At 30.5% G+C, this 25246-nt stretch overlaps 3 protein-coding genes across 4 annotated transcripts in view; 1 reads left to right on the top strand and 2 right to left on the bottom strand.

Moving 5' to 3' along the window:
* The window catches only part of LOC113513153 (uncharacterized), a 137975-nt gene extending 128640 nt beyond the window's left edge, over nucleotides 1-9335 (bottom strand). The window contains exon 1 of the mRNA XM_052893348.1: nucleotides 9093-9335. The gene's annotated coding sequence lies outside the window, so the exon portion shown is untranslated. The remainder of the gene's footprint in view (nucleotides 1-9092) is intronic.
* LOC113515448 (acidic leucine-rich nuclear phosphoprotein 32 family member A) lies at nucleotides 8029-15555 on the top strand. 2 transcript variants are annotated; one of them, XM_026899657.3, is made up of 7 exons: nucleotides 8029-8216; nucleotides 11162-11538; nucleotides 11953-12038; nucleotides 12480-12617; nucleotides 13153-13221; nucleotides 13622-13744; nucleotides 14079-15555. In XM_026899657.3, the coding sequence occupies exons 1-7, from the start codon at nucleotides 8169-8171 to the stop codon at nucleotides 14159-14161; spliced, it is 924 nt and encodes a 307-aa protein (XP_026755458.1). In that variant the 5' UTR covers nucleotides 8029-8168; the 3' UTR covers nucleotides 14162-15555. The 2 variants fall into 2 exon arrangements, with proteins under 2 accessions (XP_026755458.1, XP_026755459.1); XM_026899658.3 differs by lacking the exon at nucleotides 12480-12617 and having other exon boundaries at nucleotides 8033-8216.
* On the bottom strand, nucleotides 15553-23614 carry LOC113515503 (origin recognition complex subunit 2). Its single transcript, XM_026899733.3, has 8 exons — nucleotides 23410-23614; nucleotides 22054-22236; nucleotides 21346-21573; nucleotides 20748-20836; nucleotides 19505-19675; nucleotides 18066-18597; nucleotides 17360-17593; nucleotides 15553-16066 (listed from the first exon to the last, which is right to left on the bottom strand). Exons 1-8 carry the CDS (start codon nucleotides 23453-23455, stop codon nucleotides 15870-15872), a joined length of 1680 nt encoding a protein of 559 aa, XP_026755534.2. The 5' UTR covers nucleotides 23456-23614; the 3' UTR covers nucleotides 15553-15869.
* Between the last annotated feature and the right edge of the window lie 1632 nt (nucleotides 23615-25246).

Here is a 25246-nt window from a genome sequence, read left to right as displayed (position 1 = left end):
ATTAAAATAATCGAAGCTACGCGAAGCACGCCGCGGATATTAGCCATATTTTCCTAATTTCACATCTTTACCAAAAAATACCAGTTTCAATCTTATTCAAAATACGAAATTAACACAGGAGCAAATTTTATATAGGTATTTATTGAAAAGACTAAACAATTTTAATTAAATATAAATATCGGCTAATATAGAAAGAAAAAGAAGTAAAAAAGAAATATTTATTAAGTGCTTAATTTTACATTTAATTACAAAAAAAAAATTGTTGTAATAAACAAAAAGAAAAAATCTGAAATGGTACCCCTCAACAATATGCCTTTTTCTTTTAGATATCACGCTGATATTCAGTGGCACGAATTGACTTACATTTGGCAAAATAATTATAGTTCATAATTGACAATAAAATTAATGGGTACCACTAGTGACCTTTCCAGTTTCACAAAATGCGCTTGTGATGCCACTACCTGTGGTTATTGCTTACCATTAGGCGGGCCATATATTCATATTCAAAATAAACCTTATTTAAATAGGATAGGATAGGAAAAACTTTTATGAATTGTATTTTATTGGTGATCTAAGTTTTTAAGCTAATATTTTAATTTGACAATTCCAGAAAATTACTGTTTTATGCAGCGTCATAAATTATATTTATAATAAATTTAACTTAAATCTATTAGAAATTTAGTTCATATTAATCTTCATAATAAACCTTTCACTGTGACATTACATCGAAATACTAACTTTAGTCGCCTCAGAATCGGCCCCATTATTCTTTATTAACATATATCTTAATAAATAATGTACATGATATTATAACATTTGCAGCATTTTCTATTAATCGCGAGTCGTAAAACAATTTTTTTTTAATCCTTTAGTGGCCCCATATAATATAAATATTTAAGTAAATCTTCTTCATTTTTCAATTTCTTGCTATGAGAATTCTTGTATACTACTTTATACCTATACACACAAAAGCAACAAATGGTTAAATAACTAAGTCAAGACAACAAACTATATTAGGAAAGATTTTTAATATCAATTTTCTATAGCAAGTTGTTTTTGAAAAATACTGTTTCTATAGAGATTAATAATTCCTTTTTTATTAAGATTTTGAAATTAGTACATACGATACCATTGAGTTAATTATTTTAGGACCTCAAAACAAAGTCTACTTTTGATCATCTGTTTTAATATTAACAAATTCATTTTTCATCTCCATAATGACTTTCTTTATTTTGCTAATCGTCGTATAACGACACAATTGACGATCTCTCGGATCACTCCAACCGCCTTTGTTCTCGACGTAATCAAAAATAATATACTCGTTATTTTCCAATTCAATATTTGTAAGTACCTGAAGATGTGATGGAAATAAATGTTTTTTATTTCGTTTCTATAGATCCAGTATTTGATAAACAGTTTCTATAGCATCACAGTCTACTAATACCATATAAACTACAAGAACCGGTTTTATATGCCCTAAGTAATGCACTCTGCACCTCTTCCCATCCTTAGAATTTAGTGATACGTAATAAAGGGAACGTGACCACGTATAATCGTCAATAAGACAAAATATGTCATAATGTGCTACAATACTATTCCAAACAGATAAACTAAATACTACTACATTCGAATGATATTTGGAATCCCGCGCTGTGACTTCACTGAAATGAGTTCTATTATTATCAAGAACGGAAAGAGCATTAATTCCAAGAAACAAAAAAGTCACACGTTAACGTTTGGGCTACCTTTTTCATATAGGACGCCATATAAAGAAAGTCTTCGAATAAAAAATAATCGTCTTCTAACAATATTACAAGTCCACTATGATTCTCTATAAACTTTATATTTATTGTCAAACACTTTATTAGCTGTCCACCACAAATGATTCTTTTGTTAGACTGGAGTAGGTGTCTATATTGTTTATGTGTCAGGATATAATGCACCAGTACAGTTTAACATTTCTGCATCCTTTATCTTAATATTATAAGGACAGTCGTTTTCATGAAAACCAGGAAATACATATATGAGGATACATTTGCACTAAATAAGGATAAAAAATTTGCAAAACTGCAGAAATATATGCTGCGAATCAGACTATTGATATTCTCGTCGATATAGGTGTATGAAAATATAATTAATGTTTCTTTGATCCCTTTTACCTGAGACAGTGACACCAAAGTAAATTAAAATAGTTTGTTCACAGTTGGAGTTGTGGTCTTTTTTAACTGGTAATAACTGGTACGAATATATCCAAATTCAATATTTTAAGTTCTGATTGCATTTGGACAACAATTTCATCAATTTTTTTTTATTTATTAATTGGATAGTTTTCATATTGAAAAATATATATTTTAAAGCATTATTAGGAATTTTAGCTGCTAAAAAAAAATTATAATGACCGCAATAAAATGTTACGAAAAAGTCTTAGCAAATGTTGTATTTTTACACAATTCCTCTTATTCCTTCTATGGTAGAAAAAAATCATATTTAATTTTAACACGGTAAATACGTACGTAAAACATGTAAGTAGTTGCCAAATAGAACAGAGAATATCTAAAGACAAAGTATTATTGGAACCACTAATAAACCTAATACTTTGATTATGAAGTATAGTAAATATAAGTAAGTAGAGATAGGTAATGTAAAACCTATATGTTAGACAATAGGACATGCACAATATATGCTCGAAGCTATTTTAGTGGAAGTATGAATAAAATAATATCTAATTATTTTTACGTTTTAAAGTGGAATTAATTTTAAGTGAATGCAGTTTGTTAGAATTAAATATGCTGTACCTAAATAAATCAGGAAAATAAACATAATTATAAACGAAAATTATACATAATACTCGTATTAGTGCTTATTTTTTTCTATAAATTTATAAATATTTTTTATTATAACATTTTTCAAATATGTTAACTTTATTATAACTATATTTTAAGTAAAAACTATGCTGCTATTATGATAAAACTTTAAATGATTTTGTTAAGATTTGTTAAAAAGTACAATTATGATCCCATTGAGTCACTAAATAAATTACTAGAAAATTTGGGTTAAACATAAAAAAAAATAACAGCGCTATCTAAATTTGAATAAAAATTAAAAGTATCCTTAATGATACCATACCAACTCTATATTAATTTATTAATGAATGACGCCAGCAAACTTCTAGGTCTCGGCGCTTTTTAAAAAACAACATTGGAAATTAGAATTAAATTAGTACATAATAATGAGCAAAGCAAAGATTTAAAAAGGCTATCTTTAAGATAATAAATCCGTCTATATAATTCAAAAAGCAAAATGTGTACCAAACCCTTAATAGTTTAGAGCCAGAACCCCAAAAACTTCGTTTTTCATTCCTTTTTACAGACAAATGTGATCTTATTATATTATATGAGACATATACTGTTACACATGGACAAAGCCGCGGAATAAAGCTAGTGTCATAAATATAAAAATAAATCTGGTACTTTTGAGTACCTTGACAGCTTAATCAATCATAATGAAATTTGGTATACATGATTATTACGCATTGATGCATATGAATTACGCTTATGAAAAAGCTAGTATTTTATAACTTTTAGAAATTAACCTTTATAACTTTTAGAAAGTTATTACGGGTTATCTTGCAAATAAAACGAACAGTCATAGTTTGAATTGATATATTAGATGATAGCTTAAACTACAACTTAAATCTATATTTGGCGAACATTAATTTTTAAATCCAGAAGTATTTTTGTCGCTTGCGAAACTGCCGAAACCAAGCCACGGTTGTCCTCAGGGATATTTAAAGTGTATCTTTAGGAATCGATCAAGGGCGTTTTCCTAGACTGAAATCAGTTGATAGTGGAGAACTCATTCACAACTGATTTACTACTGTCGAAAATGTTTAATTACTGTGTTTGTTCACTAGTATTATAATAACGAAACTCAATTAGGTCAGTCTAAATCATCTCACAACTCTATTCTACCTCTCAAAACACGCTGTCTACTGCATCAAACTCTAATCTTTTTATACCTACATTTATTGATAATATTTATTATCTGAATAGACTTCATTGAATTTTTTTTTAATGGGTGACGCTGACGGTATTCGTTGGCGGAGCACCAGTGAGGGAAGATAGATGAGAATGAAAAAATAGGCCAGTTAGCTCATCCTGATACTGACTGACTGACTGAATATACATGAGAGATGGTTTCCAGGGGGACCACGTGGAGGTCGACCTGACAGGGTATATTGCTGGCAATGGAAATGGTGATGACAGTTAAATTTATACGGGGTGAATAAACCTTCCGTAATAATTAAAAAATATTCAAATTATAAATATTGGGTAATAATGTATCAGTAATATATATTTTGCCTCCATTACGAAATTTTAATCTTTCATATTATAGCGAAAAAATGAAAAACACGCAGAGTAAGTAATCAGTACATTATAAATCTTATAAACATGAAAGTTGTTATATTTGTATATTTGCTAAGTAACAAAACAGCTTAAACATGCTTAAACGGATTAACGTACATATGTTTTACTCAATGGCGTAACTAAACCTTCATAATATAAATTTGAAGTTTCAAAAAAAAAATCTTGATATTTATTTGTATAATTCATGTATGTTCTTTAGTTAATATTCTAATTCTAAAAGTATTTATTTTATTTTATTATATTATTTATGCAATTAATAATTATATTCTTCCTGTGCTCATGACCTCTCGAATCAGAGGCTCCCTCAGGTAGGAGCCCGTGGCATTTTGTCCGCTCTACAAAACCTATTGTTACGCCACTAGATACACTAACTACATGTGGTAGAATTTTATCTTAGATTAACAGTAGGTACTTAACGTACATAAGTAGAAGATGCTATAGTAAAAAGCACATTGCACTATATTTTATATAATAATTTACAAAAACTATTGAAGATAGCAAAAGACTGCCAAGAACAATATAATCTTCATTAAATTCTCTACAACATTTACATATTACTTTATTTATTAGATTACTTTAATAGGACTGTTATGATATTTATGATTTGTTTCAAGATATGCGTGCCCGAAATGCATGTTTTTTTACGGGGATTAATTCATCACTTAGGTGTTATCACAGTAACGACCGTTTTTCAGAAAAGTGAGAGCAAATGTAAATTTATTGCAAAAAAAAATTTCATGCATTTCGGACAGGCATATCTCAAACCTTGTAATATCTGTGCCTCTAGTGAGAAAGGGTATAACTCAAGTTATAGCCTTTTTCTTTTTTAGGCTACTTTAAAAAAGCAAATTTTTCTCTTTCGAATGGTATAAGAATCGTAACGATATCTTTAAAAACAATAGAGATAGTAAACATGTAAAAGGCTACAATTAACAAAATATTTGTGGTAAAAAAGTCATAATTAGAAATAAAACTACAATATTTTACAAAAATTATTTTTGTAAAATGAATCAATTTGAACCCTTTTACACCATTTAATAGCGATTATTTTTTTATAGCAAAATACACATCATTGTTTTTCTTCAATATAATAAAATAGTTTTAATTCAACTTAAAACTATTTTCACATCATAATTTTAATATTTTTGTTAAGTGTGATTAGGTATAATAGAATTATTTTTAAAACTATAGGTTTTACACAAAAACCGACAATTTCATAAGTGCAATCATTGACTTGTTCAATTAGCAAATAATAAAAGCATTTTTTTCTTTAAAAATAGTTTTTTGGCTCTCCTGAAAAGTGACCATTTTGAATTGAACCCTTTCTCACTAGAGGCACAGATATAATAATAACGTTGCCGTGTGGTCCCAGCATAGATTAAACCACCCCTTCTTTTCCCGTGAGTGTCGTAAGAGGCGACTAAGACAGGACGAGGAATGGGCAACAACGTACCTCTTAAAACATTTCCAAAGCCTAACTGCGGATGCAAATCCTCCTGCCTAGTGTCGCAAGTATTGGTAACCCCGCCCCCTCTCCCCAAGGGGGAAGTTTTTCTTCAGCAGTGGACAGTTAAAGGCTGATATGATGATATCTCATTACTTATTAGTCCTAAAAAATAATCAATATGCTAATGTTGTAGAGAATTTAATAAAGATTATATTTGTCTTTGACAATTTTCTGCTATTTTCAATAGTTTTTGTAGAAAATTAGAAAAATCATAGTTAATGACACGTTTACTGGTAAAAGGGGGTAGGAGGTGGCGGAGAGAATGACACTGGGTAAAATCGTAATTAGCAGGGTCTAATTACTCTAAAAAATTTTGGTGCTAAAATGTATCAGAAATGGCCTTAAAACGCTATTTTTTTAGATTATCCACTGATGTATACCTTTTTTTAATGGATGCTACCCCGCATACGCTATCGATATACACTGGTGGGGCACCAGTGAGGGACAATAATTGAAAATGGAGCAGGTCAGTTTTTTTTAATGGGTGAAAATGGAATGGTAACCCCGCCTGCGCTATTGGTATACGCTGGCGGGGCACCAGTGAGAGGTGATAATTGAGAGTGAAAGCAGATCAGTTAGCCCATCGTGAAAAAATCCGTTAAAAATCCGTTTCCAGAGGGAACCGCGTGGAAGTCGACCTTATAAGGCATATTACTAGCAATGAGGCTGTCAGCCGTCGCCGTCAGGGCTGCCAGGAGGTCGACCTGATATACCCTAATATACCCTATATTGCTAGCGATGTAACTCTTAGATCCCATTACTAACAATCCTTTTCCCCCCGAGCAGATCAGTTTTTTTTCTAATGGATGATAATGATAATGATAATGTGAACCCGCCTGCGCTATCAGTATACACTGGCGGGGCACCAGTGAGGGAATAGATGAGTATGAAAGCAGGTCAGTTAGCCCATCGTGATGAATGCAAGAAATATTTATCACAATGGTTTCCAGGGAGAACCGCGTGAAGGTCGATCTGACAGTGCTTGCTAGCAATGAGGCCATTAGACTACATTACTAACAATCCCTTCCCCCCGAGCAGGTCAGTTTCTTTCAATGGATGATAATGGAATAGTACCCGCGTTATCGGTATACATCGGCGGGGCACCAGTGAAGTATGATAGGTGAGGATGAAGTAGGTCAGTTAGCCAACCATTACCATTAGTCAGAAACCATCGTGACGAATTCAACAATTGTTGAATTCGTCACGATGGTTTCCAGGGGAAACCACGTGGAGGTCGACCTTATATTGGCATTATAAGGCATTATAAGGCATATTACTAGCAATGAGGCTGTCAGCCGTCGCCGTCAGGGCTGCCAGGAGGTCGACCTGATATAGGGTATATTGCCAGTAATAGGGTAGGAAAAAGAGATTATTGGTAATGGGAATTAGCAGTCTCCACTATCAACAATCCCTTTTCCCCCTATCTATACCGTTAGCATGTATCGACATTGCAGGCGGGGTTACCATTTTTATCTTCAACCATGAAAATAAAACCTAATAAGCTTTATTGCTAGAAATGGAACTTTTAGATACTATTACTTACAATTCCCTTTCGTCATTAATTTGATAAATAAGAGTATTTTTTTTTTTTAAATCTAATCTAATTACCCACGGGATAAATTTAGTCCTAAGTCATTACTACAGATAATATAATACCTACTTACTATACCTACCGATTTAGTCAATGCAACGTCTTAATATTGAAAATAATTAAATAAGTAATCAAATTTGTTAAATCTACTAAAATGGAATAAAATAATATATAACCATTTTGACTATAAATACTTAATGCGAGTATTTTACCGGCTACTTGTCAATGAAGTCATAATAACATAATTCATATTACGCGCCACGGTGCCAATCTGGCAACCAACCGTACAATGCTACCAATATGGCCGATAAAAATAATCCAAATTACAGACATCCATTTGAAAAGCAAACTTAATAAATGATATATTTTAAGTTAAATAAATATGATTATGGATATTATAATTTATTATGATTTCAAATATATTTGTAGAAAGTTATTTTCTGTTTAAAAATTATAAATTCTTCAACAGCTTAGCATCCGGTCACTGTATTTCGCCACCAGACAGCGCCACTATCGCGACGTCACTCGTGTATCTATAGTTTCCTTCTGTTTTGAAACCCAAGCTTAGTGATATAGTTCCTTGAGAATTATTGTAAAGGTGATCAAGAAGTGAATTATAGTGCAAATCTACAAGTTTTCTGCAATGGAAAAGAGGGTCGCCTTGGAATCCAGAGGGAGGAATCCTTCACAGGTAAAGATGTACAATTTTCAATAAATTGGTATGTTTTGTCGATACGTATTTCGTCAGGTACCACAGTGTAATACTAATTTTATTATTATTGTTATGAAAATAAAGTGTTTCTCAGTTATAAGAGGTACTATAATTAACATTAAATACAAATACACTTCTTAAATGGGGATGTGACTTTATTGTGTACAGAAAATTAGCCATTACCGATTGTTACGTTTCATTCATGTGCACATAATTATTACACCTTTCTTACATTCATTTGGAGTATAAAAAATATTTCATATAAACATCAAGGATAATAATTATCTATGAATGTGTTTATTGAATTCAGTAATACAGGTATAACGTTTTTATTGAAAGTATTAAGCTATTGAGGTTAAGTGTTGAAACATACTGCATTTACGTGGAATGTATTATTATAATTTTATTATTTGTTTGATTATCAAATAATAGTAAATGTGTTTTATGTATTTTTACCAATAACTTTCTGTAAATATTACCCAACATTAAATCCTATAATACATTTAAAAATAAGGCTCATTGATTAGTCTGTCAATTTAATGTCAATAAAATATAGAACACAATCCGAAGATATTATCTAATTGTTGTATCAATAAATAAAGATAATTGTAAACATTTAATACCACCAATAATTCTATATTAACCCTAAGTTTACATTATGAATTGCACGCAACTACTCGGCGTAATTTCGCGCCCTTTCACCTATGCGTAACATTACCCAAAGTGTATTCCATAATGTATACTTTTAAAATATATTATAAATTTCATATTTATTATTTATATTTACTGATTAATGTCATAATATCATTTCATTTACACATAACGTCTGCAATCGGATATTGACGCACGCCTTACCAATACATACAGCGGCCATTTTTATTGCGTCGCGATGATTCGTGTCATCCGCCATTGCAAAATAAAAACTATATCATTTATATCCGCAACTATAACACGGCAACTCTATTGCGTGGTACAAAAGACTTAACGAACACATCCCTTTCGTGTTTTAATGAATATTTCCACGAAATAATCACTCATTTCTTGGATAAAACCAACTGCGCCTATACCTTTGACAACTCTCACCATTTTGACGTTTTACTTTGGTTGGTTCAGCTTTCAATAAAATGGCCCTAACCAGTTACATTCCCTATAAATTTACAGAGATAACTTTTTTGTGTTATGATGTATTTAAGGCAATCTTAAAATTATTTTATGATTTTATAATATATTGTAACTATAATACTACATCTATTTAGGGATCCTTCGTTTTACCTTTTATACCTATTATTGACGAACATGCAAATGCTCCACTTTGCCACAATATAACGACGCGCGACAACTTCCTACTTATTATATAGGTACCTACACTTTTATATATATATATATATATATATATATATGATGGCAAAAACATTTTTTTATAACAAAATAGGAATTTAATCATTACGTCTGGACTTGCGTATATTTAAATAATTTTAACACTAATGCAATTAATTAAGCATCAAAGTTATTTAATTACGGTTGTTATTTTAAAAGTAAAAAAATATGATTTATGGACAAATACCCCCAATGTACCTACTTGTATGTTCAACTTTCAAACAAACTAATCATTCTGAATGAAATATATGTTAGGTTATCCAATAAAACTGTAGATGGCACCTCTGCTCTAGTCTCGAAGTATATTTAACTGAGGCTTGGACATAATAAAATACTGTAGTCATTATCATTATAGCAGCTGTTAACTATCCACTGCTGGACATAGGTCTCCCTGATAAAAGGGGGTGCAAGTAGTTGACATGCCTTACAAGGGAATTAATGACCACAGATAGGCTTTGATGATGTTTTAAAAAGAATGCTGCTGCCAATCCTTCCACCATTATGTTCCCTTGGTTACCTCTTACTACACCCATGAGAAACAAAAGGGATGGTCCATTTTTGTCGTAACCACACAGTATAAAATTGTAGTATTGATGTATAAATTTATTCTTTTACATAGGTATGAATAAGTTGTTAAAAATTAGTATTTAATAAAACAACACAGCATTATTATTTGAATTTAGTACTTTGCATCAGTTCCTGTCTATGAACATTTTATTAAAAAATAAAACAATATACAACTAACTGTGGATAATTGCATATTATATCATATGTAAACATCTAAGTAACCTGAATTACTTGATGTATTTTTTATCACTTTATCTAGAAATAAATATCTATAAATTAAAGTACATGTTAAAAAAAAAAGTAGTCATGAGTAATAAATTGTTTTTTACACAACTTAGAATGGCAAACAAGCTGATGGCCCACCTGATGGAAAGTGGTAAGTGTTGCCTATAGACATGAGCAGTACCATAGACAACAGAATATACTGTTTCCCCCATTATACCCCCCATGTGAGGTGAGGACCCTTAAAACCGAAACACAGTCATGCAAACAACTGCTTCACAGTTGAAACACGAATGGAACAGAGGTACTCAAGCAAACTACTTTTGAACAGTATTCCTCTGGTAAATGATAAATGAATGAATTAATGATTTGCTGTCTATTTTATAAGTATGTATATGAACAAACTTTTTTGTGATAAAATATTTTATAGGTCATTTTTAATTCCTTGTGGAAAAAAATCTCTATACTTTTTTGTTAATCTAAGATCCATTTATCTATAAAACCCTAATATACAACATGACATAACTGGGGGGAAAGAGATTATTAGTAATGGAGACTAAGAATCCCATTGCTAACAATATACCCAATCTGTTCGACCTCCTCGCAGTACCCACTGGACACTATCATGGTTAATTCCTGATTAATTCATCATTAGTGCTCCGCCAGTGTATCTCATTAGCGCAGGCGGGATAACCATTCCATTTTCACCTATCAAAAAAAAATGTGACAACTAATTTTCTATTGCTTTTACATTGCAGTTGAAAGAATTAAATTTGGACAATTGTCGGAGCACCAATATTCTTGGACTCACAGATGAATTTGTCAATCTTGAAATACTCAGTCTCAACAATGTGGGTCTCACAACACTTAAAGGTTTTCCATCACTACCCAAGTTGAGGAAGTTGGAACTCTCTGACAACAGAATTTCAAATGGTCTAAATTTCCTCAACGGTTGTAAGAAGCTGACACACTTGAACCTATCAGGAAATAAAATCAAAGATTTAGAAACTTTGAAGCCATTGGAAGAGTTTGAAAATTTGAAAAACCTTGACCTTTTTAACAATGAAGTCACCTGTATTGAAGATTATAGGAGTAAGGTGTTTGCATTACACCCATCATTAAAGTATTTGGATGGGTAAGTTAAAACTCATTAAATTAACTAAGATAATGTTATCAACAAATAAGATTAATACACCTAAGCCTCAATTATTTAAATATTTAATATAATCATTAGTATTACTTAATGCATAATAATAATCATAAAATATAAAAATAGATAAAAGAACTAAGAATATTATTAGAGTAAGCAAACATATAAATTTATATTGATGTGAGCTCAGATAATTTTGTCTTAAAAATCTAGTTGTTCTTTTAATTAATTCCAATCATATAGCAATTGGTTATACAAATCCTGAAAATATTTGGTATTTGAATTTACAAAAAAATATAATAGAAGTGAAATAAGTTAGGCTAGCAACCTGTAATAATTTTATTTTCATGAAAATATTGTGTCTGTTTTTTATTCTTTTAATAATATGTAACATTGCAGATTTGATAAAGAAGATAGAGAGGCTGAAGATAGTGATGCAGAGGAAGAAGATGAAATGAATGGAAATAACGACAGTGAAGAAGATGGTAAGTATATGTAAATATTTGGGGTGTTGCTTAATCCTTTACTCACTCCACGAACTATATCCATCTACTATCACAAGATTAATTCACAAAATATATAGAATATTGTCATGTGTTACTCTAGCCACTCGATTTTATTAAAATATTAGTTTTACATTTGTCATATCAAAACAAATTTATAATGGATTATGATTCCACATTTCTAAAATATTTGTTCATCATGAAAAAAATATTTTTTATAGTTTCTATTGAAAAATAGTTTGTGAATACCTTTCAATAGAATGTTTTTGTTTCAAATTGCATATATGTACTACTTTCATAACATTAAAAATGTGCTATATTTTTACGCCATGCTATATTCGTAAGTATATTGCTAAACACATGCTTATTGTTACTGATAATTATATATCATGGGGCTCGTAACAGATTTGTACTGGCTTACAGATTTGGACATAGATTTGGGTCCATTGGTGTTAAATGATGATAGCATATCTGAAAGGCCAGCAGAAAGCAGAACCTCTTTACCAATGTTGTTGTACACTGTTTATGGTGTACTATTCCACATGGGGTATCTTTTGAAAAGTAAGCATCATTCTTTATCATTGATGCTTAATAAGAGACTCATGTTTTGTATCAATAAAAACAATATAGTAGGTGATTAATAATAAATTGTGTAAAACTAATTCACAGTTAAGAATATTGTACCTTTAATTTCTTGATGAACTTATAACATAGAAATTCTAATTACTGCAATTTGACTCATCTATTTCTTTCTGCTTAAAAATGTCTTAACGACATTATAATAAACTGGCCATGTGGTCCCGACATAGAATAGACCACCCCTTCCTTACCCGTGGGTGTCATAAGAGGTGACTAAAGGAACTTAATAATAGAGGAATGCGCGGCAGCGTTCCTCTTAAAACATCTCTAAACGCCGTAATGCGATTGCCAGCCCGCCCGCCAAGTGTGGCAACTACTGACAAAACTCCTCTTGTAAGGAAGACTTATATTCAGCAGTTGACAGTTATCGGTTGAAAAACTGAAAAGTATAGTAAACTGCTCAGTTATTTGAATCCAGAAGGCACTTTGTGACATGTAATATTTATTTCTTTTGTAGGTTCTGATGTAGAGGAAGAAGAAGATGATGAGGACATTTCACTTAGCGCAGTCTACAATGAAAATTTGGGTGAGTTTATAAATTACTGATGTGCTTCTACTTATATATAGTAGTTTTACAATGTATTTAAAAATAATAATCATATTCTAGTAATTATTGTAATTGAAAGAAATTTGAGGCAGGTAGTATTTGATCCTAGATTTGAGCCTACTATCTCAATAGATGCTTTGTATTTTGATATTATGCTAATAATTTTAACGTTGTTTATCGGAGGATATACAACTGCGACAGACTGAGAATGCTCCTCCAAAGACACTATACATTGTCTGAGTAGATTATTTGGACTCAAATAAACTTGCATAACTTAGAACATTAACATGCAATAACACTCGGTTGTCATTTATTATCTACAATTCAATACTATTGCATTATGGCAAACATTAAATATATTTATTTTATTACCTTCTAGAAGAGGAGAGCTCTGCAAGCTCAATGTATGAGGGCAGTGACGTGTCTGAAGAGGAGGATGTAGATGAGGAAGATGGTGAAGGTGAGAATGATGCAGACGGCGACCACAATAATAAGGTGCCAGGTAAGGAAACTAGCATGCTTCATATCACATTCGTATTATAAGGTATTTTCTACTGTCTTAATGACTACGCATTATAAAAGAATATCTGTGTGTCCCAGGTAATTTGATTGGTTCCAATTAAAAATATTGTATTTAAATAACTTATTAATTTATCACTACAATAAGCAAACAACACAAACACAAGAAAAAATATTATATATATATATATATATATATATTATAGTGTATGAAACCTTTTGACACCCTTCTCTTTTTTTCCAATAATGGGCTTACCGTAGGATTTTTATTTAATTAATTAAAAAAAGTAATTAATATTAAATTAATATCGTTATAGATGGTGAGGAGAATGCAGATGGTGTTCCCGAAGAAAGTACTCGGGGTAAAAAGCGGAAACACGAGGATGAAGAAGAGAATTGAGAGTTGCCTTAAGCGGAGTTATCTTACTAGTTTGTAAGTGTACAGCGCTCCGATGCATCGGACAATAAACCTGGGTCTGTACCATGATCGCTTAAATCCACACCATGTTCCGATTCGATGAGTGAGTGCTTTACACAACTGTTAATATAGGTGGCACACTCAAAAGAATTGTGGATTTTCGGGGTCGTAGTAAAGCCACAGATCACAAACACGGTACGTGGCAGTCATCCCCGTAGACTAGTTGTCATTTGTGAGATTGTTGTCGTAACCCGTCAAGGCTAAACTCACCAGCTTTCAATCTAGTGTTAACACATCCTTTGTGACACAATAAATTTTGAAATGTTTTCTATCATTAATGTTGATGTCTATTGTGTGAAATCTGTAGTTTGTTGTCCGACAAGTTAATGTTTCGATTAAATTGTTTATTGTAATAATATTTTTTTATTCTATTGACATGCTTTTAATTTTATTCTAATCACAAATGAAAGTGCATGATTTTAGGTATAAATAAAATAGCTCTCATTTATAAATCTACTTAGCTGTAAGTGGAATGAACATGAACTAATATTCTCATGCCCATGGAATACAATATAAATTCGAAAGTGAGCTCCGCCTGTTTTTCGATGACCAAATTAGACTGATAAAGACAAAATTTAATCATTATGTATGACAAAAACGTCAATTTCCTATTAGAAAATTATTTAAAAAAAAGTAACCTTTTGTCGAACATTGGGTGTTTATTTAAAAAAGTACAAGTGGTGTAATTAGTATTAAAGCGGCAATGTTTATTATGTATGGATATGAACAAAAATATATTATACATACTATAAAAGTCAACTATTGTCATTTTGTGTGTTTCATAATAATTTGCCAATTATTACATATATCTTCATTTTTTCGCAATATTTTTGTTCATAATATGAATATGCGAACACTATTATTACACATCAGAGTAAAATATTTCTACCAAATAAATTTGTCTCATAAAATTGGTAGAAATTTGCTGTAAACAATTTTGTAATCTCACTAATGATAACTGATAATAGTGATAATATACATAAATATTTTCTAACAAAATTCCAACGGGCGTATTATATAAAATAATCCGATTACTTTAGATCAAATCTTTGAAGTTTCATGAGTTCAGAGAGTATTTTTCTACAATCTTTTTTAAATTAAAAGAGCGATTTATGCACTTATAAAAATAATATCAATGTTTGGTTGATGCATCATGGTGAATGTGCCAGATATGTTGAAAATAATTTTAGTTAATAATTTTATTATATTATGTAAGTCATTAAGTTTAAGTAATTTACAACTTGGCCTGTTGATATATATTATATAATCCTATTAAGACTTTATTTCTGGGATTGTAAAATAAAAGCTAAACATAAGTTTATAGTTTTATTTAAAAGAGAACATTCTCATTTCTGAACACTCGAGGAAAATAAATGACTACATTAATTTTGACCTAGACTTGATATCCTGTATTCCTATCTTATGTATAAAAAGTAATAAGTTATAACAGATGTGTATATTTAATTAATTTAGCAGACAACTATATTCTTTATTAATACACCAATTTAGGTAAAACATTAGTTCTATAATATTAATCAGACATTTCCTATTTGGCGATGATGATGATGGCTTTATGAGAACATAAGCAGCCTCTTTACAAATAAAAAAAACAAATATGTAATTGTTTATATCAACTATCTTGTTCTAGAAATTGTTGCAATAAAGAATTTTCAATTGGTATAACAAGATTCTCACTTCCATCGCATGTACGTTTGATTTTAACTAATTTGTGATCTATGAACTCTGTCAATTGAGCTCTCAAAGCCAGGTCTGAACTTACTAGAAACTGTTCTCGACTTTTTGAATAAAGGTCCTTGAATGGCAAACCTGAAACAATATAATACCATTTGTAAACAATAAATGTACATACAAGAGAGAGGAGAGAAACTAGACAATGGACGCAAGCGGGCGATACGAAGTGGCACTAACCATACGATACTGAGTGAAAGCGACATAAGAAAGGATACAGTACAAAATAACGAGGGTCCCAAAAACCAAAGAAATTGTATACTTGAGAAAACTAACAACATTGTTATTTTGTGTAACACTTCGTAAATACAATTTTTACCATTAAATGACGTGTATAGAAGCGTACAATAAAAGAAAAAAGTAACGTGCTTGGTTCTCATCTAGCTAGAATTTAATAAAAATGTAAACAAATGAATCCGACCATGAGACAGTCTGATGTCCAATGGTAGTATAAAGAATCGTATGAATATTTAGATTAATAATTTCATTTAGAGAGTACCTTAACAGGTAACTAAGGGTTAGTTAAAATTATAACTAATTTCAACAAAACTTAGTTACCTTTTAATTAAATTCTATTGAAACAAACTATTCTGACTACACTATTTGTCATTGATTTTAAACAAGACCTTAAATCTGTCGAGTGTAATTAAAATTCGCATACCAAAGATATATTTAACTCTAATAACTACAAAAAGAAAATATAGAGAAAGAAAACTGCTTTTGTACATTATATATTCCAACATTCATAGTTCGCCATTCATATTTAAACCATTTAAAGTAAAATATTAAGGACTTAGAACATCAAAAATGTACATTAATAGTTTTACGTTAAAGTAAAATGCAAAAAAAAAAAAAACTAACACTCATAACTGTTCGTAGCGTCATTAAACAAAAATTAGAGTAGCTGAAGAAGGAATATTCGCTTACTTGCTATTATATAACGCCTCGTTCATATAATATGAATCAAATTACAACCTACAAATTAAAAAACAGACCCTATGCTTTTTTAACCTAATGATACTAATGATTGGAGTCGACGTGAACACATGGCAACATTTTTCCTAGAAATAAAACCACTAATTACAGTTTAATTATCCTCTCTTTCCTCCCTTGTTAACGATGTTTACCAACATCGAACAGCTGGATACTTAAATCACCATATACCATACCAATCTTTATATTAATATTATAAATGTAAATGTGCGTTTATTTGTTACCTCTTAGGGCCTTTAACGGCTCAACTAATCGTCATGAAATTTGGCATGTACACAGTATTTGGAATAGAGGGCATGGGCATTTATCCCGGTCAATCCACATATCCCAGGTACGCGAAGAAGTGACGAGTAAATGCTAGTTTTTTTAAATAATTACCTTGATAATGTGCTTGTTTCTGATTTTCTAACTGATATCCAATAATTATGTTGAATATGCCTTTAGCATTTGTTGTAAGCGACTGGTACACGCTTCGCAAAGAGGACAACTGTAACGCCCCGCTTCTATGCGACATGATTGAGTTTTCATACGATGTTTCCTCTGTATATGGCAAGAAAGTTGTTACATCCCACCAGGTAAACTTGAATTTGCTCAACTTCGAGTGGTCCCACACTAAAATAAAATGACGTATATATTTTCTTATTGTCATCTCCGAGTAATAAAAATAGGGATAAGTCCGCCTTTATATATATATTTACAGTTCTGTATTCTTAATATATGAAATCATACGAAATCCATTCATTCAGAAATTTACTAAATGTGTATTGTTTGCGCAATCGTTTTATATTAATAAACCTACCTAAGATGTGGCGATTAAGGACAAAACGTTTGCCGAATTAGCTAGTATAAGTTTGCATTAAAACACTAGTTACTTTTTACATGTAGTTTATATATAATATATACAATGCATGACTATCGAATCATAAAAATATTTTTAATAAATAAAGTTTGAGTAATTGATCGGAATTCATCAATAGCCAAGATTATACATTTTATGTGCTTTAATAACTCACTTATTACACTTTACTACTTTTGATTTTTTTTTTTTTTTTTTTGCTAGGAAATAGTTAAAAGTAATACTTACATAATGGTGCATTAATATGATCAATTGTCGCAATAGTATGTACATTTTTAATTTGTGATATGTTAGACAACATGGTCTGTGCTTTGGAATTACGCAACATCGTTCCATCTATATTATGAATAATTAGGAACAAATCAATATCATTTTCTATAAGTTGCATACTAATCAATTTAACTATATCTCCAACATTTGATGGTACGTGACTATTTCCTAATAGATCAATAATAATGGTTTCAATTACGTTTTTTATTGTAAGACCTGGAAAAAATCCATTGATAACAATACACGGAAAATCTTGAAGTTTCTCCATTTGAAACTGGTGAAGGACAGAACGTTTTGAACCTATACCATACAGTATTATATTAAAATTTTCACTGAGCACATAAAGCCATTTGTGAAATAATTGCTCATAAGACTGGTTCAGCTCCATTATTTTAGTTTTGTGTTCATCTGATATCTCTGTGCCTTCATCTATTTTTTCAGTAAGATTTAAATTCTTTAATCTCGCTAATGTGTGATCTGAAGTTGTGATCTGTAATATTTCAATGCTTTTAATAATAATGATATTTTATAGTAATAAGACATTAAAAATACAGTAAAAAATGAGTCAATAGTGTCATTATGAGGCTCCATTTCTCTAAATCTATTTTATATTTTAGGTAAAGAGATATTTTCATCTCATAGTTTAGCGAAATTACTGCTTTTTAGACCATTATAAACAAAATTTACAATCATTTTAACCTAAAACTATTAGAAATTTAGTTCATATTGATCCTCAGAACAAAGATTTTGCTATGGCTTCAAATTGAAATTTTAATTTTGTAAATAGTTTTAGAGAAATAGCGCTTCAGAATCGACCCCAAAGTTTACTCCAATTAACCAATTAAATGTGGGACTAAAAATAGTTTGTAAGTACTCTAGGTACCTGTTGTTATGAAATCATCATATCAGCCTTTAACTGTCCAGTGCTGAACATAAGCCATTGCCACCCTTGGCAGGCGGATTGGCAACCGCAGATAAACTTTGGAGATGTTTTAAGAGGGATGCTGCTGCCAATCCATCGCCCTGCCTTAGTCGCCTGTTACGACATCCACAGGAAAGGAAGGGGTAGCCTATTCTATGGCGGGACCACACGGCTTATGAAATTGTTATGAAATATGGGTATATAATGTGTTTTATTAAAAAAATGTTGCACATCCCTTGGGATTGTCTGTTCATTCACATCCCATTTATACAGTAATCTAAACTATATTTCAAATTTAATAATATTATTATAATTTGTTCATGTTAACAATAACGATACCATTTTCTTTTAAAGGGCTCGTCTTGTTTGGCATTCTTAGTAGTATAAACATAAGGATTATTTTGTACTTTCTTGGTGCAGAAGCCTAAAAATTATAGACACAGTATTAATCTATTAATAAAAAAATTCAACTAACTTTTTTGCTTGAATGCATCATAAAGTAATTGTCCGGTGTCACAACATATTCAGAATCTTTCACTTTGCCTTTATTTCCTTTATTTTTTACTATTTGCAGTTTATTAGTGTATTTAATTTGTTCCTCCTCCTCCTCTTCGGATGTGCGACTTGATGATGACGACTCCGATGACTACAGATAATAAATGAATTATCATTATTTAATAAATCTACTTATGACTGAATAAATTTAGTATATACTACTTGATTGTCAAACTTAATACAACATCAGCTATTAATTGATATTAACACCACCTATGAGATTTTTTCATAAATATGACTATCCAAAAATCTACGTGTACATACGTATTACGCGTACGTATTTCTACGCACACAGAAAGAGCTGTATCTCTTGATCAACTCAACCAATTCTGATAAAATATTCGCCAGATTGTGTTGGGCTAATAAGTACTAAAGTATTAAATTTCATTAGAATTTATTCGAGTATTTTGTCAAAATGGGTAAACAGACATAACACAGTCCTCAGGAATAGTAATGCACAAGGAGTACCACGGGAATCACAGTATATTCAGTAATTGTAGTCACTAGTAAATCATAGTACTCTTAAGTCTATAGGCGATGGTCACCACTTTCCATCAGGTGAGCTGTTAGCTTGTTTGCCATTCTATGTATTAGAAAAAAAATTACAGACATTGATTATAAAAATAAGTAAATTCTAATGTATGTATAGATGATGGCATGGATGCTGTTATAAATATTAGTACAAATATAATAACAAATGTTAATAAAATTATTTATAATTGGCTGTATGCTGCAACTTTGCCAGTTTAAATCAGGATAAGGATAATAGGATTATCCTTATCTAGGATATGTCTACCCATGTACAGAATATAATACATATCTGTTCAGCCATTTAAACTTAATTGAATAACAAACATCTTAACAAATTTTGACATTTACAATATTAGTACAATAAAATGTAACTATACTACTGCTAATAACAATAACACCGTCTCGTATTCATAGTACTTACTCCACCTTGTCAGGCGATAGTTGTACTTACTTGTTGAAAAATGAAACATGTAACAGATTAAAACCCAAATCACCTTACTTCACCACAGCAATCAAATCACTAAATAGAAACGCAGCGTTTATGCAATCGCCAAAAAATAAAATTGTGGATGTTACAAAAATCATATCTATCTAATTATACTGCAACTAATATTCTAAATTTTATGATATACCTCATTGTCACTTCCTTCCGGCACAAAATCACTACTGCTGGCAGAGAAGTCACTGTTATCGCTATCACTTTCGACTTCTTGAATGATCCCTAAAAGTAAAATTCAATCAGTACAATTAGATTTTGTTGTATGTAAAATTTAAGATATGGAGCTTTATCTTTTTTTACATTCATGACAGGAATGCACTAGTATAATTAATTAGATAAACGGCAATATTAATAGGCATAGCGTAAATATACCTAAAACTAGATTCAACCACTACCTATAATATATTATGATACATTTTTAGTATTATATAACTCAAAGATAATTATTATACATATGATAAAAAAAATTAGACATTGTTTTATTCTCTATTATAATATAACAACAATGTTTACAATTTTTTTATTACTGATTGACGTAATTATCCACCTGATGGGAAGTGGCTACTGACGACCATGAACACTTATAACATAAGGGAGGTTGCTATTGTATTATTGGCCTTTTAAAATTCTTTAGGCTCAATAATTTAAATGTTCTATATTGTATTTTATGAGGAAAATTATGAACCTCGATGAAATATAATATAGCATACAAGTATAGTATAAGTTCTTACTTTTTTTTATAAGATCCTTTACATGTTTTGGTGTTGCTTCATTATTTTTGCCAAAAGGACTGTTCAATGTCCTTGAAACAATATTTTTCTTTGGTGTCTTTGTAGGGGTGTCTACTTTTGGTGAATTACTTATAGCTGCTTTAACTTTGTTGTGTAAATCTTGCTTAGTGTGACGAGATTTAAATTTAAATATATCTTGACCCTCCACATCATCATCACTGAATAATGCTGTAATTATTAAGATAGTTTATTAACATTACTAAATGTTATATTTTAAGCTTAATTTTGGATTCCAGTAAACAACATTGTTCAAATTTTGTTTTTTCAATTCAAAGTTCTTATATATGCCCCAAATATCTTATAGTATGAATCTATACTAATATTATAAAGAAGAAGGATTTGATTATTTCTTTGTCCATATTGGCTAAACTCAAAAACTACTCAACTGATTTTAAAAATTATTTTATCTATAGAAAAATATATTATCAGTGGTAACAGAGGATTCATGTTATTTTTAAAATTTCTATCTACCCATGCAAAGGCAAGCCCAATTTTAAGTAGTATATATAACAGCTAATATGTGGCACATTCAAGTATTAAAGTCAAAGTGAGAAACCAACATGAAAGAATAGATAAACAGAGGGAAAAAATTCCAATTTAAATATTCAAAACAAATATTGATCATATTTATTATTATAACTGACAAACCTGTAGGTTTCTGTAAACAAAATTCTTTTTCCAACTCTTCTTCCTCTTCATCCGAGCTTTCAACATCAATCAATGTTCTATGCTTTGTAGGTGATAAGTCCAAAAATTCTCCATATTTCTTTGGTTTCTTCCTATTTCTAAGACCTCTCCTACTTGAAAGATTTGTATTTTCATCAGGATTTTCTATAAAATAGTAATAAAAATATTATGTGTATCCATTCTAAGTAAAATACCTTACCCGAGAGTAGGAAAGGCACTGTAGTTGTAATTTTCATTTTCTGTGTATTGGGTGGGTTTCATTTTATGGCTTTCTTATTTATTACAAAGTTCAAATCAACATTTATTAAGCCTTGAAATATTAATATAAAGATGAATAAGAACTGTCAAAACACTAGCCAAAATGCACCATGTTGTGTCTACATTTTTGGTTTTTATATCATTGATAGCATTTTCTTTATTCTGCCATATGGTTTTTTTGTAATTAAACTAATTACATGGGGGTTTCTTCATGAAGTGTCTTTGATACAAATAAAAAAAACAAACAAAATCACAACTCATTACTTAATTTTTAGGGACTCACAGACTATGGCCACACAAAAAAATTTATAACACCGATGCCAGTACTAATTCATACAGTAGAGCACTGATTCACAGAGTTTAAACAATACCAATCGAGTGAAAGAGAGTCCAAAGAGTTTCCAACAAAATGTGTTAATGTGGTTGGTCATATTGGTTAGGTCAGAAAAACAGATTTGTCAATAAATGACTGGAAACAAAAATAGATTTCAAAATGACATATTTAAAATTACATAGAAGGACTCCTAAAGTAGGTTGAATTTAAAAATAACTGTAGGCAAGAATACCATTTCCCTAGTAGATGATAGGGGTCAATTCTAGTTCATCATCATCATACCAGTCATTAAATGTTTACTGTTGAACCTGGACCTCTTCTTTTTGAACGGGTTTGCTAGTAATTACCACAATTCTGCAGGCAGGTTATCACAGTTACGTTTTGATGATGTTTTAAGAAGGATACTACTGCTCATTCCTTAACCATTTCACTAGTCACCTCTTACGACACCCATAATATTATTTACTTTTAAGTTATTCGCTAGTACTTTTCATGTTATTAGAAAACCATATAAATAGCAAATATAAAATAATAAGGACTATACATAATCTATTCAAAATAATTTTTATATATATCAGTGATTGCATGATAGACACAAATTAACCAGGCATGATAAATGCTAACCAATACGTGTAATGTCCCGTTAATTTACGAAAATAAATTTGAATGCTAAATCACAATTCAATTGCAACTATCGCAAGAGATTATTAAATTTCAGAACTCACCTATTATGGATTTGCAAGGAAATCGCAATGGAAACCCACTGGCCATATTTACACCAATTGAATTTAGGATATTTTATTGTCAATCAATTTAACAAACAAAAAAAGCTGTAAAGAAAACAGTAAACAAAATAAAAATAAAATAGAAGGCGCGAAAAAAAGTGAAATTAAAATAGGCGATTAAGATTTTAAACGTTTGACGTATGAGTTTAACGTAATGACATTGACAAAACATGATAAATTGTCAATGTCAAATATGTCACAATTGTCAATTTTAAAATTATCGATGGTTAACAAAAGTGAACTGTTAAGGTATCGTAAACGGTCAGAAGAGTATATAATTATGTATCAAACAAATTCAAGCACATTTATAAGTAGTTTCACCGTCTTTTATCGTTAATATATTTACGTATATGAAAAACCTAGAAAACTGAAATCAATATCTCTTGGAGGTATAAGTATGCAACTATCCATCCTTAATCATTTATCAGAATAGTTTTAACTTTTATGTTTGTTTCTTAAACGATGATCATAATGATTGAATAAAATAGCACTTATAATGTGTCCTACTTACATTATAAGTTAAAAAAACTATTAAAATATTTGTGTAAATACTTAATCACATTTAAACGGCTTAACTAATTTAAATGAAACTTATTACACGGGTAGGTTTATATTATAGCTTAAACAGGTAATAAAGCAAGCACGAAGCAGCAAGCTTCTTATAATAGTAAAAAACGCTGGCAAACATTACAGTTTACATAGGATTACTCTCTCTTTTCATTTAAGTTTCCTCTTATTGGTGCATTTAATTCATGCATTTTCTCCTAGCCAGCTTTATTCAGGCCATATCTTTATCCTCCCTATACGGCATGATATCTAGTGTTTCCTTTGCCTGTCCCATGTAGTTATTTATTGTCTTATGTTTTACAATTCTGTCATGCAGTCTATATTTTTGTACAGATGAATATGTATTAAAAGAGAATTACAATATCAACCATTTTTATTATCAACCTGTTTCTCTTAATTTCTATCCTCTTAAAAATAGTCGGGTCGTATAAAATGATCCAGTATTTTCCTTTTCTAGTCTCTGTAGTTTTTATTAATGTGTTTTTCTCATTCAACCCTTTTTAAGACTTACACGTCCGTTACTTTTTCTGTACGCTTATTCTTTCCATTCTTCTCCATCTGAATATTTTGAATGCCTAAGCATCTTTTTTTTGCGTCATATGCTCCAAATGTAAGTTTTTATAATATTTCAACAGATTATTTTTGACATTTTTGATGTAAATATATCTTCTTTGTAATAATAGGTTTATTTTGGAATTGTTATTATTAATATTACAGCCGTTAACTGTCCACTGCTGAACACAAGCCTTCCCCATAAGTTTTGCCAGTAGTTGCCACACTTAGCAGGCGGATTGGCAACCACAGTTTGGTTCTTAGAGTTGTTTTAAGAGGGATGCTGCTGCCCATCCGTCACCCTCCTTTAGTCGCCTCTTACGACACCCACTGAATAGGAAGGGGTGGTCTATTCTATGCCGGAGAACACACGGTGTAACCAACCAAATACCTTCATTTTTAATATTTTTGTAACATTTCGTTAGTTCCTGTGATATTTGTTCTGTGGTGTTACTTATGTACAGAAATTATTGTTCAGCAAATTTTCGATTATCGCAACCAATTGGTTTTATAGTCAACTGGATAGAATCTAAAATTGCTAGTTTATTTGATTTTCCTCGCAAATCATTATCATCATCATATTAGCGATTAATAATAGTAATACAAATCAATAGTCAATTGTTTCTATCTGTAATTTTATTATCAACAAACCTTGATT

The sequence above is a fragment of the Galleria mellonella genome, unplaced genomic scaffold (assembly GCF_026898425.1).
Source record: "Galleria mellonella isolate WM207_F2 unplaced genomic scaffold, CSIRO_AGI_GalMel_v1 utg173, whole genome shotgun sequence".
In the NCBI taxonomy this organism is placed as follows: Eukaryota; Metazoa; Arthropoda; class Insecta; order Lepidoptera; family Pyralidae; genus Galleria; species Galleria mellonella.
The sequence above is the reverse complement of the archived record's forward strand: the minus strand, read 5'-3'. Positions and strand labels throughout refer to the sequence as shown.